The 17,519-nt window shown below is 42.5% G+C and overlaps 1 protein-coding gene across 1 annotated transcript in view; it reads left to right on the forward strand.

Moving 5' to 3' along the window:
* The window catches only part of wnt6b (wingless-type MMTV integration site family, member 6b), a gene marked incomplete at both ends in the record, with an annotated part of 57,278 nt that overhangs the window by 22,257 nt on the left and 17,502 nt on the right, over window positions 1-17,519 (forward strand). The window contains one exon of the mRNA XM_080753241.1: window positions 6,514-6,734. Coding sequence (XP_080609367.1) covers window positions 6,514-6,734 — 221 coding nt within the window. The remainder of the gene's footprint in view (window positions 1-6,513; window positions 6,735-17,519) is intronic.

Here is a 17,519-nt window from a genome sequence, read left to right on the forward strand (position 1 = left end):
CCATACGATTATCTATTTGCCCTGAGCTTGAGGTGCACCGCTGTGATTCACTTTATATGTCGGGGGGAAACCTTGTATGTCCAAAACTGTTACTTTTCCAAAAATTGACAAAATAAGCTGTATATTCTTGGATCCAGTGTAGTAATTATATAGTCACAAGCTCTTGTTAACACTTTTCATCATTCAATATTCAATATTTATTTAAAAAAACACTGACGCACTTAAAGTGCAACTTTGTTTTTTTACAACAAGGGTTCATATTTTAGATTGTAATTAGAGAAAAGAAAAGTGTTAAAATGTTTTCATTTACTGCTTTCTATTGTTTTAGAGATTTTAGTATTTTGATTTCATTGGGTGGGGGTATGCTTACAAGTGGCTAAATATGTCTTTTTAGATACAATAAGGCGGCAATTTCTTTGTTACTATTTAGACCAGCCCCCATAAGTCACATCTGCCCATGAAAGATTGCAGTGCATCTTGGGAATGGGGTTATTGTTGTGTCTAATAAGTCATATTTAGCCACTTGCTCATGCAAATCAAAATCGTTAAAATCACTAAAATGATTGAAAGAAGTAAATGAAAACATTTTAACACTCATCTTTTCTTTTCTCTAATGACTAAACTAAAATATGAAGCCTTGTTGTAAAAAAAACAATGTTGTCCTTTAACCACTTTCACTTAAAAAATAGCAAGAAATAGCTGAAGTTGAAAGGTGGAGATACAAGGTTTCTGCCCGACAGCAACAATTTGCCGGCGGGGGGAGAGGTCCACAACTCCCCTCTGTGGTTTTATTTGATTTGATTGTCTTCAGTGAGATGGCAACAAGGACGAGAGGGCAGGAGATCACGGGAGAGGCAGAGGGGAAGGTACTGGTGGGTTTTGAACGCAGGCCAACAGGAGTATACAGAGTACATCTATCGCCAAAGTTACATCAGAGCTCATCTATCACCATCATCAGGGAGAATAGAGGAGAGATTACACGTCAGATTTTAACAACACGTTTCTTTTGCTATCCTATCCAATGAGAGAGAGATTTCTTAATTAATTAGGGTTGCTGATGGCAGGATCTTTGACATAATGTACTGTGATGTAATGAAGTTATATCACGGAGGGCTCTTATCCAGAGTTCTTCTGGCCTTTTGTCATCCATCAACATTCATATCATTGCCTCAGATCTATCTAGAAAAATAGAGATAAGCAAATTAGAGAGACGGTACCATTTGACTCTTGGGTCTCAGAGTTGAATCAACCCTCTGCATTTTGCCGTGTTCTTTTGTATTAGTGAGTAAAGCCTGATTTATACTTCGTACACTTGTGTCGCTTAAAGGAGGCGTTCAGACCAAAACATTTCCCCCCTAAATGTGCCTTTTTGCATACATCTTCTCCACAGCTAAAATGGGGCTGTGGGCTTCTCCTAAAAGTGCTTATTTCAGCCACTCCAAATTCCCATTATTTTTTTGTTTTTTTTATGATTCGTGTATTTCTAGTTCCAAGAGACGCACATACAGTACGTGCTGTTAGTCCTTCCACACTAGTAGTGGATGAGAACCGGCAGTGGAGACTTGCTTCCTAAAGCATAGGGGAGATTCTCGCCTTCTCGCGAGAGTTCCGGGCCGGCTAGGCTAGTATGCTTGGAGCCCCGCCACTGGCCGGTCTCAGAAGAGGGGCAACAATGAATGAAATCCACCAAACCATGTAGGAAGATGTATGAAAAAAGGCACATTTAGGGTGGGGGAAATGTTTTGGTCTGAAAGCCTCCTTTAACAACAAGAGCCGATCTATAAGCTCACAACGTGTCACATCACATCATTGGGAGCTCGTAGATAGGCAATTGTTGGCAAGTGACATCGAGTGACACGTCATACAACAGAGTATAAATTGCATACATATTGTACGCCCAATGACACGTTTGCCATCATTGTTTCATGACATTTTGTGGAGAAATAAAGCATATGGTACCTGTGCCACACTATATATTGTATTATTTCCTAACATAAGAACATTGGGATCTAGTCAGAGCAATGGTTCTCAAAGTGGGTCCTGGGACCCTCAGGTGTCCTTGAGGGGGTTCCAAATTGTCCCTTAGAGGTCTGTTACTCTTAGAGTTACTTGAAATTAAAACGTTGGAGAAGTTAGAAGGTGCTGTCTGGGTCTATCTCTATCTCTAAGGAATCTACACATTAATGGAGCAGGGTGGCATACTTGTCGACCAAAGTCGAGGAGTACCGTTATTGACGCGTTATGCTTAACTGTCTGACATTTTGTCTTTTAAAAATGCAAAACATATGTCCAATATAGTTTGACTGTGTCTGACTGGTACTCTGTCTCACTTTATCACCGGATCCAACGCTTTCTCGTCTCTCCCCCTCTCTCTCTCTCTCTCTCTCTCTCTCTCTCTCTCTCTCTCTCTCTCCTCCCTCCTCCTCTCTGTGTGAAAATAAGACCTCAATGAAGCTGCTCTTTTCCTTTCACTTCTCTCTCTCTGTCTCTCTCCCTCCCTCTCTCTCTCGACTTGAGGAACAAAACTTGATACTGTATGCTCAGTTATTTTACGACTCTACACCTCCCATTGTTAAAAAACCACTCTGGACTGTGTGAGCAACTGACAGAGCTGGCTGTCAATCCATGCTCCACACGCACATGCGCACGCACGCACACACACACACACACACACACACACACACGTGCACACACACACACACACACACACACACACACACACACACACACACACACACACACACGTGTGTGCACACACACACACACACACACACACACACACACACACACACACACACACACACACACACACACACGTGTCACACACACACACACACACACACACACACACACACACACACACACACACACACACACACACACACACACATACTTGTCTCACATTCACAGAACACTATTCCATTTTTATCAGTCTCTCTCTCTCTCTCTCTCTCTCTCACACACACACACACACACACACACACACGCACACACACACACACACACGCACACCCATCCATCCTTGATGACAGTGGTTGATAATCAGTGGTTGTCGTGTGGGAGTGTGTGTTGTTAAGTGCCGTACCTGTACCTGCTAATTAAGCGGGATTGCTAGGAACTGGAATTACATCTAGCACATGGCGACTGTCTCCTGTTGCTATACCACACACACACACACACACACACACACACACACACACACACACACACACACACACACACACACACACACACACACACACACACACACCGAACATCCACTTCTGGCTGCTTCTGGTGCTGTTTCCATAGAGACGCTGTCAATACACTGTCAATAACCAGTATAAGGAGGCTGATACGCTGTAAAGTCCAGAGTGTTCCTTTAACTCTGGGAGTGTCCACTCGTATACTGTAGGTACAAATACATACTGGGATTTTACTGTGTGTTTGTGTGCATGCAACGTGTGTGATTTTGTAGTCTATTCGTCTTTTTGGTTTAGTGTATTTATTATACAGTAGCAGGCAAGGCAAGTGTATACAGTATGTCTTGCACACTTCAACAACTAGGCAATTGCTTTATAGACAATGCTTTATAGACCAACAGTAGTATTCTTGGTCTTTCTTTGACATTACAGGGAGCCTGTGTAAGGATTTAAGAACTGCGTACAAAACAATTGAACAGCTTCTCAAATCAGGCAACAGATATCATAGCTCATGTCATGGGATGATTTGCACTCCACTCCTCGTAATCTTCAAGACAAGTTGAATTATTAGAATGGATTACAGGAAATCCATAATGGTAATCCAGGCCGCCGGCTATTATCATGTGTTTAAGTTGCACAGTGATAGCAGAACTTGGGCAGGACGATCAGGCTTTCCATGACGTACTTGGCCTGATATTAGGGATGTAATTGATGGTGTTTTGATTAAATCAGAGATAATGCTGACATGTTATCCTCCATACGAATGTCTTTAGCTTTATTAAAGCAAATGACTATACGGTATACTGTGTGTGTGTGTGTGTGTGTGTGTGTGTGTGTGTGTGTGTGTGTGTGTGTGTGTGTGTGTGTGTGTGTGTGTGTGTGTGTGTGTGTGTGTGTGCGCGCGCGCGCGCGTGCGTGCGTGCGTGCGTGTGTGTTTGTGTTTGTGCGTGCCTGTATGTATATAAGATATACATTTTTTTTTTATAACAAATCAACACAGATTTATTTTCATAATCGACAATCCATTAGTCTGATTAACCACTTGACCCTGTATTATGCTTTGTTGTACAATTGGTGTGTCCAACAATACTGTATAGCTAAAATAGACAATCTACAAGCTCACAATGCGTTGCAGCTTGACTCGTTGTGAGCTTGTCGATCTGCACATTCTTTACAATAAATAAAATAAATAACAATCGTTCATTAATTGTAATTGAGGCAAAAGTTTGAAATAATTGGTGATATTGATTTGAAGTCATAAGGCCCGGCGGCCCTGGGAATACCACACACTCTGGGCAGTGCTTTCCAGTGAAGGAGCCAAGGCCCTCTTTCCCCATTAAGAGCTGAAGTAAACAATTTATCCCAGTGTTATACACTCATCTATCAGAGCTGTTGAAGAGGTCCTGGGTCCATGTTTTCAAAAACCCCGGTGAGAAAAGTATTTTATTCCGTTATGGTTTCAAATATTTGAACTACTTAATGCTTTAAACTGACAGAGTTAAAACACTGTCTATAGCTGCCCTTGCCAGCAAATCACAGTGTTTTCACATACCTTTGAAAAAACATAGACTATTATATTATGCGTCGCGGCGATCCGCCCACGGGTGGTCCGGTCGCGATATTCCGTTGCTGAGTTAGGATTATTGACTGCTTTAACTATTGAAAAATAGCAGATATACAAGCTCACAGCGCGGCACCGAGTGCCACGCTGCGAGCTTGTAGATCTGCTATTTTTGAAAAATCATGTTTTTTTTTTTGCAAGTCTTTGAATATATCTATTTAAAAGCGAACATTTGTAAATCAAATATTTGCTTCTGGGGGGTCCCTGGAACAACATATTTTGAGATGGGGGTCCGTGGCTAAATACCTGTAATTTTGGGGGTCCTTGACATGAAAAGGTTTGAGAACCACTGATTTAGAGGAAGGATTTAGAAGTCGGGTCAAAGATCGGGTCAAAGATATTCATAGACTTGCACACATTTTCAAGATTTTTCAAAAATAGCAGATCTACAAGCTTGCAGTGCGGCACTCGGTGCCGCGCTGTGAGCTTGTATATCTGCTATTTTTCTAAGGTTAAAGCATACAATAATGGTTAAAGTGGTTAAAATCTAACGCGACTCGGGCGCGTTCCAGGTATTTGAGAGTTAATTCTTTAAACTGCCAGAGTTAAAACACTGTCTATAGCTGCCCTTGCCAGCAAATCACAGTGTTTTCACATACCTTTGAAAAAACATAGACTATTATATTATGCGTCGCGGCGATCCGCCCACGGGTGGTCCGGTCGCGATATTCCGTTGCTGAGTTAAAACCAGTTGAATGTTGCTTGTTTTTGCCAAAAAAGCAGCACAAAGCAGCGTTTTTTTATTTTCTTACACATTTTCTTAAAAAAAAATAAAGAAACACAAAATAGTCTAAACCAACTTGTTATTTTTTTAGATCACGTGATTTTTGTCTGTACTTGTGTTCGGTGATGCTGGGATCATTCACAGACTGCACTGCGGACAAGCACCCTCTATCATAAATTGCGTTGTGAGCTTGTTGATCAAATCACAGCCAGCGTGATTTGAGTGGTTCATTTCATTTAGCGTCCCGCAAAGCTTGGCCAATGTGACCCTGAGCGTCCCTTTTCTTGGGACAAACGGACAAATCCAGATGTAGGATATCTGGCTTTGTCGCTCATAAACTATTTTAAAAATGAAATGAAATAAAAAAATATATATTATCATATACCGGTAAATGGCAAATATCAATATCGAGGTTATTTGGTCAAAATCGTTGTGATATTTGTTTTTTGTCCATATCGCCCGAGCTCTAGCGGACAGCCCTGTGGTCCTTCTAAGCTCTTCTCTTCTCTTCCAACGTGCTATAGCCTTGTTGATCGTGATAAAAAACCCTCACAATAATCGTATTGTGGAGATTAAAATGTATAGTGAAATTATCCTCCCTCATGCATAGGGATCAATTCACCTTTTATTGGCCAAGCTGCATATGCGATACCATTTAAACCCTCTGTAATTGGTAAAACGGACCTGGAAATAACATACTGTACTTGATACAGCCTTTTTTTCACCAAATCTCTTGCCAAAAGATCTACGAGCTCACAAAATCTACAAATTCAAAAATCTAAAAGCTCACAACGTGTTGAGTTGCGACACGGCGCGTTGTGAGCTTGTTGATCTGCTATTTTTTGGCAAATGTTACGCCCCAGGATAATGGATGTTTTGATTATCGCGATCGTATCCTAAATCGCAATTATTTTTTGGTCACAATAACTCTGTGACATGACATTTTCATTTGGTCCCATCCCTGTACCTCTCTCTCCCCCTTGCAGGGCAGTGGGCAGCCCGCTGGTCATGGACCCCAACAGCATTTGCAGGAAGACAAAGCGGCTGGCGGGGAAGCAGGCGGAGCTGTGCCAGACCCAGCCGGAGATCGTCAGCGAGGTGGCCAAGGGCGCCAGGCTGGGCGTCAGGGAGTGCCAGTACCAGTTCAGGTACCGCCGGTGGAACTGCACCAGCCATAACAAGTACTTTGGCAAGATACTGCAGCAAGGTGAGCATGTTGAGCGAGTGATGCTGATGCCATGTTTTGATGAATACATGGTACAATCTTCAGTTTGAAGTTCAGCTACTTGACCTGTGGCCGATTCTTACAAATGTCTTCTAAATCCGAAGAGTTATTTTAAACGCTTGTGTTGGTATAACACTGGTGGTTCTCAAAACCAGATTAAAACAGATTATATGTATCTGGCCGCATACCCCCATCTTAAAATATTTTATTGTAGCAGGGACCCCCCAGAAGCAAAGATTTGAGTTAAAAATGTTTGCTTTGCCCAAAAAAAATCTCGATTTTTCAAAAATAGCAGATCTACAAGCTCTTAGCGTGGTACTCGGTGGCACAGTATAAAATAATGGTTAAAGTGGTTAAAATCTAGAGTGACACAGATGCTTCATTGACCGGGGTCCCTTCAGGGGTCTATATTTGGTTCCCCGCCAAGCGGGGACTGCCTCTTAGCTGAGAGTTGACCCGGTTTCGGGAGACCCGGATTCGAATCCCTTGTAGGACATAAAAGTTACAGATTGCAGCTTTAAAGTTGTTCTAAATAACTTCTGTCATGGCTATGGCGGTTAAATGATAAAATAAACCTACTGTACCGTTTCATTTTAATTTGATGATGAATACCTGTGGCTTTCCTAACAAAGCCACAATTCATGTGCAGTAGCAACAGAATAAATGAACTGGATATCTGAAAATATGAGATGATACCATTCAAAAGTTGATAAAAGTAGATCTTATAAGGGTGCAAACCAACTGCAGTATTTCATCCAAATTAAACAAGAACAAAGAGACAGCTTCCACTTTTGATCAGAATCTCGTCATTAGAGAGGTTCAGCCTGTTGCAACATTTAAACACAGGTGTAAATATGTAATGAAAAACACGATTATAATCTGCCAAGCCATGAGTTGTATAAAAATGCCACTTTCCAATCTTGATTAAATAAAACCTTTGGCTTAGAAACCACCAATATCCCACTTTGACTTAGGATTGATTGGCAATAATAGAGAACATATTTCTAGCATCACGAACATGGCTCTTTTCAACACTCGCTGTGGTTATGGTCTTTAAAAATTATATATATTACAAAATGTCCTCACTTTTTAAAGAGTGTCATCTCCCATTCCACGCCGAAGTGTGCTTTTGGATCTGAACCCATGACCTCGGGACCACAGACTTTGGCCTTACGTCAACCTGAGGTCGGTTCCCTGTCTGGTCATGGTACGACAGACAAGGGCAGCTGTTGTATTTCAGACCAGACATATTCACACTTGACTGACTCCCTCCTCTTCATCAGATGGCCCCGCGCGCTCCAAATGATCTTCTGAAATTGCCCTCTCCCTTACCATCTCTCCCTAAGATCTCTTAACATCATCCTCCAGCTCTTTGAAGTCTGTAATATAGCTAATGTCGGGTCATGGCTCGGTCTTCTGCAATTACTGTGTTGGCTTTTTCTCTGGTATGAGAACGTTCATAGAAGAAGCAGTCTGTCAGTCCTATGAGCAGGACCACAGAGGCCCGTTCACTTTGTCCATATAGCAATGTGTTTTGTCAACAAGCATAGAAGGTCAAACATTTATACACAGCCGAAGGTTAGTGCGTCAACCACATATTTCTTACCTCACCGCCAACACCTGTCATTTGAGGTGCCAAATAACGATGACATTTTATTCTAGGAAGACAGTATAATGCATTATTTTTGTTCCAATTACACGGTAAAAATCTAAATGGATTGGTTGGCAGTGGTTGAAAGACGTGACTAGTTTACATTTTGTAAAGTAATAACTGCACTGCCAATTGATAGCTATAGCTTTTGATGGCTGTGCGTATGCGTGCCTGCGTGCGTGTGTGCGTGCGCGCATACATGCGTGCGTGCACATACTGTATGTGAGTGTAAAGAATTAGTGTATTTTGCAGAGGATGTCAGTTCTTCCTTCATTTTTGCTCCTCCAATAAGCCACCTTTAAATCAAGACAGTTCCAAATGCAAACTCTCTTTAGTTAACTTTTAATGTTAAGGACAGTCCTTAGCATGTTATTGAACAGTCCTTGGGGCATGTGAAGCCCGTATCAGAGTGTACGGTGGAGAGCTATCCACCGCAAATTTGAGGTTGAAAGCTTTCCACCTCAAGTCAGAAAATAAGTGCAGGCCATCATAGTCACGGCCCAGCGGGCCCACGGTGAAGTCCTTTACCCCGTCTAGACCGGTTCAGGTCGACCAATCAGTAAACGGGGTGTAGAGCCTGTCTGTCTGATAGTAAAAACAGAGAGATGTGTCGGTACTCGCGGTGGAAAGCTCTCCACCGTGAGGAATGGTGTAACGTTGTAGTTTCATGACTCAAAAAGACTCGAAAAGACTACACCGCGGTGTAAAGCCTTCCACCGCCTAGGCGACTATGATGCCGGCTTTACATCCCACGCGTCTTCCATTCGTTTTTACCAGAAGGTGAAAGGTGAAGCTGAAGGTGCATGGCAGGCAGTGCTATTGTCGATAGCCAATCCTGGGACAGAAAAAGACAACTGTTTGCAATATACAGACATTTGGGCTGAAGCTCATATTATATGGTATGACTTACATTAGTGGCAGTATCTGCAACAGCCGGTCTTTCTGGATCAAATGTTTGTGAAAATTAAAAGATCATACATACTGAGAAACAGTGAACTCCAGTTTGTCCTTGCCATAGCCATGCAGAGCCCGTAACTCATACCAGAGGAGAGCTGTAATCCTCTGTGGTGAAGCTCGGGGTTCTGTGGTAGCATGACGTCCTTGGTCTGGCCCAGGGGCCAGAAATATTGATGTTAAGTCGATACCTTATAAAATTGAGTAGATGGCATTCTCAATTTTATAAAGGTTGTACCAAGAATGTTGATTACAGTAACCATATTTCATCTGTCCTATTATAGCAACCATATCACATGGTGAAATGGCGTTTAGGATTGTAATGTGTCCATTCCGCAACCACTGTATAGTAGTACCTGGAGGTCCATTTTTTCCCCTCTATAATCCCAGTTTGCCAATTTGACCAGTTTCCATGGGTCACTTTTATTTCCTTGTTTATTGACTAGGGAAGGCTGACCACAGCCTAACTTGTGTGAACTGTTGTCCGTCAACGGCCAATCACGTGCTAGCGTGGGTGTATTTACTAGTTCCTGCTGCAACATCATTGGCTCTGTATAGCTAGCAGTCATTTAGCTCAAATCAACGAACCCCCAGTTACAATGTGGTTGTTGGCGCTCTGAGTGCAGAGTGAGGAAAAAGGTTAGGAAAAATTACGAGTAAGGAAAACAACGCTTCTTTCACAGTGATTTTTTAGTGAGTGGAGTTTCACAATACATTATTTTTTTTCCACTAACGTAAAATAAAAAACTCACGCTGCAATGAAAACAGGGCCACTACAGACTAGGTTGTGTTGTATAGACAGCTTATACTGAATATCTGCAGCAGTGACAAAATGATACCTGGTCATCCAGTTTCACTGAAGCCGCTTGGTTCAATTAATAGATATACTGTAGATAGACAGAAATAGATAGAAAGACAGACAGACAGACAGACAGACATTTATGCATACAGAGAGGGAGGGAGACATACCTCAGCAACACACAGACATTCACAAGAGTCTATACACGTGTGTGTGTGTGTGTGTGTGTGTGTGTGTGTGTGTGTGTGTGTGTGTGTGTGTGTGTGTGTGTGTGTGTGTGTGTGTGTGTGTGTGTGTGTGTGTGTGTGTGTGTGTGTGTGTGTGTGTGTGCGTGCGCGTGCATGCGCGCGCGCACACACACCCACACACACACACGCACACACACAGAGCAACAATCTGCCAGTAGAAGACAGAGAAGTGATTAATCATAAATTCCTGCTTGTCTATTAGAAGCCAAAGTGCAGTTTTGTTTTGAAACCTTCGCCCTCAATTACCCGGATCTCTCACTTAATGGCCGTTTGTCATTAATACAGTTGAAGGCCAAAATAAAGAAAGTGCCAACATAAAGTGTTTTTAATAGCAGGCGCAAAGACTTCACCTGTAGCACGAGGACGTTCGCTCACGATGGCTTTGTATGTACTGGCATTTACCTTGCTCACTAAGGGCTTGAGTGGACCTAAGCCATGCCAGGCCAACACAGCCCGTCAAGCTCAATATTCTTTATGTTCTTCGGTTATGTTGCCTATACTATAAGTACTGTAGTCTTTATTTTTATTTTACCTTGTCATATCACAATGTGCTGTCATCATATCATGCGGTACCGCACCTTAAAACCAGAACTGAAAGTAAGGATAAACTGATTGATGATCATTATGATTATGAACATATTGACTAACTAGAATGCAACAAATAAAAGACTCCTCTCACACCCCTAAGCGGTTATAGATGCCCAAAGTTAATTATTTATTTGACTCTGTCCCAAACCTCACATTCTATTTATTTTCACAACATTTTTCACGCAAGACAGTGATGAGTCATCTCTAGACAGGTTTGGTCCACAGCACAACCTGGCTAGCGGAGACATCCTCTTCTCCTCTGTCACCCCTCCTGCACAAAAATATCCTCAGGCTTATTTTTTCCCGCTATACAAACATGTGAACCTCAAGACGAATTAATACATAGTTGTATGACGTGTGTCGTTCGTTGAAAAAATGTTGTTATTTAAACCCTCCAGGGCTGCAAATATTGATTACTTTCTTAGCGATTATTCTAATGATTAACTGAATAAGCGTGTTTTTTAAATATAAAAAAGAAATCGATCAACCACTTAAGCCCTATATTATCCTTCATCGCACATTGGTGTTGTGCAAAAATAGTTAAAAAAGCAGATCTAAAAGCTCACAACGCGCATGTTCTCCCTGTGTCCCTGAGGGTAGGTACCCTCACAAAAAACATGCAGTAATCCTGGTCTCTATAACGCCTCCCCCATGTCAGCCGGGACGTCTAATGGAGGGGAAAGGAACTGGTTGGAATAACGTGTTGCTTCCACGCGTTACGTCCTACCGTGTAAAGAAGTGGCCTGCTGACTCCTCATGCATTGAAGGAAGCATGAGCTCAGTTTGTGGCCCTCCCCAGGTGGGCAGCTTAGGCAATTGGCTCAAATGAAAAATGTAAAACCGCTAAACAAAGGATATTTATTAACACATTGGCCGCCATTTTAACATTGACTGTATGGCTCTCCTGCCATTTTGTTTAATAAAAAAATTTATATATTTTTTTTATATTGACATTTTTCCTAAATTCTGTGTTTTTTCGACAATGTCTTACAGTACCTGAAAAGAAAGAAGACAACCTCTAGTCTCACCAAAAAATAAAAAAATAAAATAAAAAGCTTTTTTTTCTATAGTTGCAGCCATCTCAAAATAGCCATTTTTGACCAAAATCCAGCTCTAATTGATAAAACTGGAGATATTGACCTTTTTGTGATCGATCGCTTTTCAAGTGGATAATTCAGTTGATATTTGTATTTATGGCGTCAGGCACTTATCAGATAAGTTTACTAGTGTAATAAGTGTAATTGTGTAATAGGGCAATAACTGGAATAGTGTAATAGGGCTGTAATAGGTCACCTCTTGCCCTTAGGGCGTCATACTGACTTCACACAAATATAAATAAGCTTTTTACCTTTTATTCAGCATTCAAGTGTTTTATTTTGCACAGATCACATTTTCACACACACACACACACACACACACACACACACACACACACACACACACACACACACACACACACACACACACACACACACTTATAACGTTTAACTTTATATAAGGCAAGGCCTATGTGTATAACTGTAAATATGTTCCCCATATTCAACTGTTTTTATTTATTTGTGGCACTTGCTTTGGCGATGTAAACGTAGCCTATGTTTTCTCATGCCAATAACGTTCCTTTGAATTGAATCGCTCTCATGCTCTGACAGAGCATGAGAGCAGCTCTCTTGATGTGCGCAAACTACTGGCTTGCCTCGGTGGCTTGGTAGAGAACTGATAGCAATCAAGTTACTCTGCTTGTTGGTGATCCGGCCTGGGTCTATACCGGATGCGGAAACGTGTCTTGCATGCATGTGAGTGTTACATAACCGGATACAGTAGGCGGGCTTTAGAGCGGAACAGACTGCAGCGATCACATACGCCCAGTGGTGATATTGCCTCAGGCGCGAGCTCGTTTCCTTCCTTCACGGCTTCAGGCTGCAAGGACTTGTTGCGCGGCACGCCTCAAACACGCGCACATGCGCGATTGCGCGTGCACGCCATAGGGACGCACGCAGGAGCATATCAGCCAAGTGAGCAGGAAGAGTCTTCTAGCCTAGGTAAACTAACTGTTACAGTTAGTTTAGGTTAGGAGGATGGAAACAACAGTAACTTACTGACAATGACGATCGCCGTGTTTTCGTTTCTTCCCTGTTGGATTCCACTGTCGCGACGCGTTGTAGATCTGCTATTTTCACTCCTTTTTTTTTGTTCCACCGCTGGGAGTTTGGACGCGACCCTTTCCTGATAACTGGAATATAATACACCTAGAACAACTCCTCCATCAGGCTCCATGGTCGCGCTTGGATGCGAGGCGTTGTGTGCTTGCAGATCTGCTATTTTCACCAGTTTTGTTACATACCGATGGAAGTTATATGGACGCAACACGTTGCTTTTCTTCAGACAATGGTCGCCTGATTGAGGACTCCGCCGGGGGGGGGGGATATTTTCTCCTCTCCACTCCCGTAGCAGGGCTTGAAGATCGGTTGGTGGTGACTGGACCGGCCGACTGCATCTTGTCCAGTAGGTGATTGTGTTGTTTGTAACCTCGGCCTCGCCTCACCAGGCTTTCTATACGTTGTGTTTGTACACTTTGTAGTGGGCTGAGGATCTGTTCCAACTGGGTGTCGGTGCTGGGCCCTGGGTACAAGGATTCACTGCGGGCCCCCCATGAATTTTCTACATAGGGGGATTTAAAAAATAGATATATACAAGCTCACAGCATGGCACCGAGTGTCGCGCTGCAAGCTTGTAGATCTGCTATTTTTCAATAGCAAAAGTATAAAATAATGAAGCCCCTTCCACCTTGGGCCCTAGTAACTCAGACTCGTCCCACTTTTCCCTTGTGACGCTCCTGCTGATCTGATCTTCTGATCTTCTGATCTTCGTTGTTGTCTGGCTGCCTGGGACATAATATTTTGTTGTCGAGACTTTGGGGGTTATGATGAAGCTGTGTGTTGTTGGCCAATGAGGCAGGTCATGGCTTTCCAAGTGAACATTTTACTGGATTTTGTTTGATTTGTGCAAAATGGTCTCAGATCCAGCTGCTCCGTTGTCGCTTCTGCCAGCCCCTTCACCAGGCATGTACACACATAGACATCAAAGGGGGCTTGAGCCCCTGCCCCTGAGGGCTGCATTCAATAGAATTGTCCACCAAAAGGCCCCTTTAGAAATGTCAGCCCCTGCCTCTCTAAATATTCTCTGCACATCCCTGCCCCACATCCCTTTACATGCGTGTGGCCAGTATGCCGCTGATTGCACTCTGCGGGCTGCGCTCTGCCACGCTAAATGCATTCACTGTGGTTTATTGGGAGTTTTATTCATTTCTATTGAGATTTATACGTTATTACACTCTTGTTTTCAAACACACTTACTGTGATGAGTGATATCTTTGGTTCGTTATATGACTGAAAGCTCAAACTTTTTCACGGGCTGCAGAATAATGTAATTAAACATTACATTATATAAAAGCAAATTCTCGGGACTATCGGGCCTGGCGGGGAGCGACATTGGAATTTTCTCGTGACTATCGGGGGAGGCGGCCAATGAGTTAAATGTAATATATAAAATTAAATATGAATTATTATAATTTTTCTTCACAAAGGTTTTATGGTCATGATTCACCAGGATCCTGGATGGCTTGATTTTAATTTTGTAAATATTTTTGTAAAAGTCTATGTGAAAAATGAATGGCCCAATTGTGTTTTGTGGCGCCATTAACCACGCCCACAGCTATGCCCTATTGTGTCTGAAATAAAGTTTATCATCATGATCTTCACCAAAAGAATCTGATCTATGCTGAATGTTTGTCTATTATAACATGCCCAGAATAGGTACTCTAGGGTTCATGTGCTTAAAGGGCCACTTCACCTCTGGGACAACCCGATCTTATTTTATTGTTGTTTGGGACACGATCAACACAATCCTGAGTTATTTTTTGTGTTCATTCTGTGTTTTTAGATATTCTAGTATTTCAGCATGACTAGTGATGCATTTTGCATCATCAGTGATGTGTTTTGCATCATATGATGCAAAACGCATCACTAGTACATGCTGAAATACTAAAATATCTCAAAAAGATAGGGTTGTCCCAGAGGTGAAGTGGTCCTTTAAACAGGGCTTGTGTACTGTAGTTGCGTTGTGCTTCCACTGGCTGACTTTGCTGAGAACGAGGACTGTAATTCGTAGCGTGCACGTGTTTGAAGGAAGGCGACGTGTAGCAGATAAGATAAGATCTGTTGTAAGACATTGAGGATGTTTCAGGCTGTGGAGAGAGTGTCTGTGTTTGCTTACAGTAGCCTATGTGTGTAAGAGAGAGAGAGAGAGAAAGTGAGTGAATGAAAACAAGAAAGAACGACACATGCACACTCACACATACTGTACAGGCACAATCTCACAGACTTTCTCACTTTCATCACATCATTGCCATAATTAATCAATACTAGTCCTGTGCCCGGGCGTTATGCATGGTATACGGTATGAGGGATTGAATGTAGAAGTCTCAGAAGTAATTTTGGAGAACCCAGACCGGTGCCCGTTGGGCAGAACAGTCACCATTGACGTCCATTTGTGCAATACCTGTCTGTGATGTAGGCATTGTTTCAGCATGCGGGTGTCACCATGGTGGCGACACTGTTTATTATCAGTGATGTCAGCATGCAGACAGATGGCGGACATCATCTCCAAATTTGGGCATCGTTTCAGGCTTCAGCTTGTGGCTGTTGCCATGGTGGATTTCACCATGCTCATCTCCAAATTTGGCACACTGTGTGTAGTATCATTGATGTCAGCACACTCATCTCCAAATTGGGCATTGTTTCAGCAAGCGGCTGTTACCATGGTGGATATCACCATGCTCCTCTCCAAATGGTTGACTGATGGACGGATGGACTGATGGACGTACATGTCAATACAAGGACGACAAGTCATTCTGTATCAGCCTCCATGCGTTCTTTCCTCTGCCGGCACCTATACTACATACCCCTGCTTCTGAAGGAGATTGGATTTCTGGTGTCTTGTCAATAATTGGTAGTTATTACCATCATCGCCTTGATCTCAGCTGTGTTCAAATAACACACGGAGCCCCAAGCAGTCGTGACTGGAGTGAGTGTGTGAGCCAGCTGGGAGGGAGAGAGAGAGAGATGAGCTGCTGGTGACAATCAAATGATGAAGGAGGATGTTGCTGCTTTGCTCTGTTCAGGAAAAGGCATGTTTCGATTGGTGTGTGTGTGTGTGTGTGCGCGTGCGTGCGTGTGTGTGTGCGTGAGTGTCTGTGTGTGTGTGCGTGAGTGGTGTGTGTGTGTGTGTGTGTGTGTGTGTGTGTGTGTGTGTGTGTGTGTGTGTGTGTGTGTGTGTGTGTGTGTGTGTGTGTGTGTGTGTGTGCGTGTGTGTGTGTGTGTGTGTTTGCGTGTGTGTGTGTGCGTGGGTGTGTGAGTGCGTGCATGCACGAGAGATGAGAACAGATTGTATCTATGTACTGTATATATAGAAATATGTGTGAAAGCATGTTATGCATGTGCGTGTGCATGCCTGCGTGCGTGCGTGTGTGTGCCGTGCATGTGTGCGTGCGTGCGTGTGTGTTAGATTGTATGTAATCCAATACGACAGTAGAATAAACAGCAACTTCTCCCCTGGGGTGTCAAGTGGTTGCAGAGTAATTAAGCCAGTCATCACCCATGTCAAAAACAGAATAAAAGAGGAATTTATCCGCTCTTTCTTACAGTATATGAGCATAAATCACACAGCCACAGGCAGCCAGTCACACACCACCGCGCAAACATGCACGCTGTTGAGAGACTCCTGCAACATGCACACGTTCTCTCTCACATACACACACACACACACACACACACACACACACACACACACACACACACACACACACACACACACACACACACACACACAGTGGTGGAAAAAGTACTCTGAGTAAAAATGACAAAATGTACTTAAAGTACCAAAAGTAGAAAGTACTAATTATGCAGAATGTCCCATTTCACAAGTTTTCAGATATATGTATATATACATACAGATATATGTATATATATACATACAGTACATGTATACAAACATTTTGAAAATAGCAGATCTACAAGCTCACAATGCGTCACATCGTGACTCATTGGGAGCTTGTTGATCGGCTATATTCAAATGGCCAAAATGTATATAGTGCTGAAGTGGTTAATGTATGTTTTGTAATAATAATCAAAATCTAAAAAGTTACTAGTAATTCAAGTTTTCAAATAAATGTAGTGGAGTAAAGGTACAATATTTGGATCCGAGATGTAGTGGAGTAGAAGCAAAAGTATTGGAAATTAGAACAAACAACTCAAAATTATACTTGAGTACAGTACTTAAGTAAATGTACTTTACACCACTACAGGCGCAAACACACATGCTGTATTCAGTAAACATACACAAAAATGCATGTGCATACCTGCTACCAACTCGCACGCACAAACATTACTGCAGATGTATCTACCTACTGTATACACATGTCAACTTGTTTTGCTATGAATTGCTTGGCTGGTGCTGGAGCTTGTCAAAGA

Source organism: Nannobrachium achirus (assembly GCF_963921795.1).
Source record: "Nannobrachium achirus genome assembly, chromosome: 22".
Lineage (NCBI taxonomy): Eukaryota > Metazoa > Chordata > Actinopteri > Myctophiformes > Myctophidae > Nannobrachium > Nannobrachium achirus.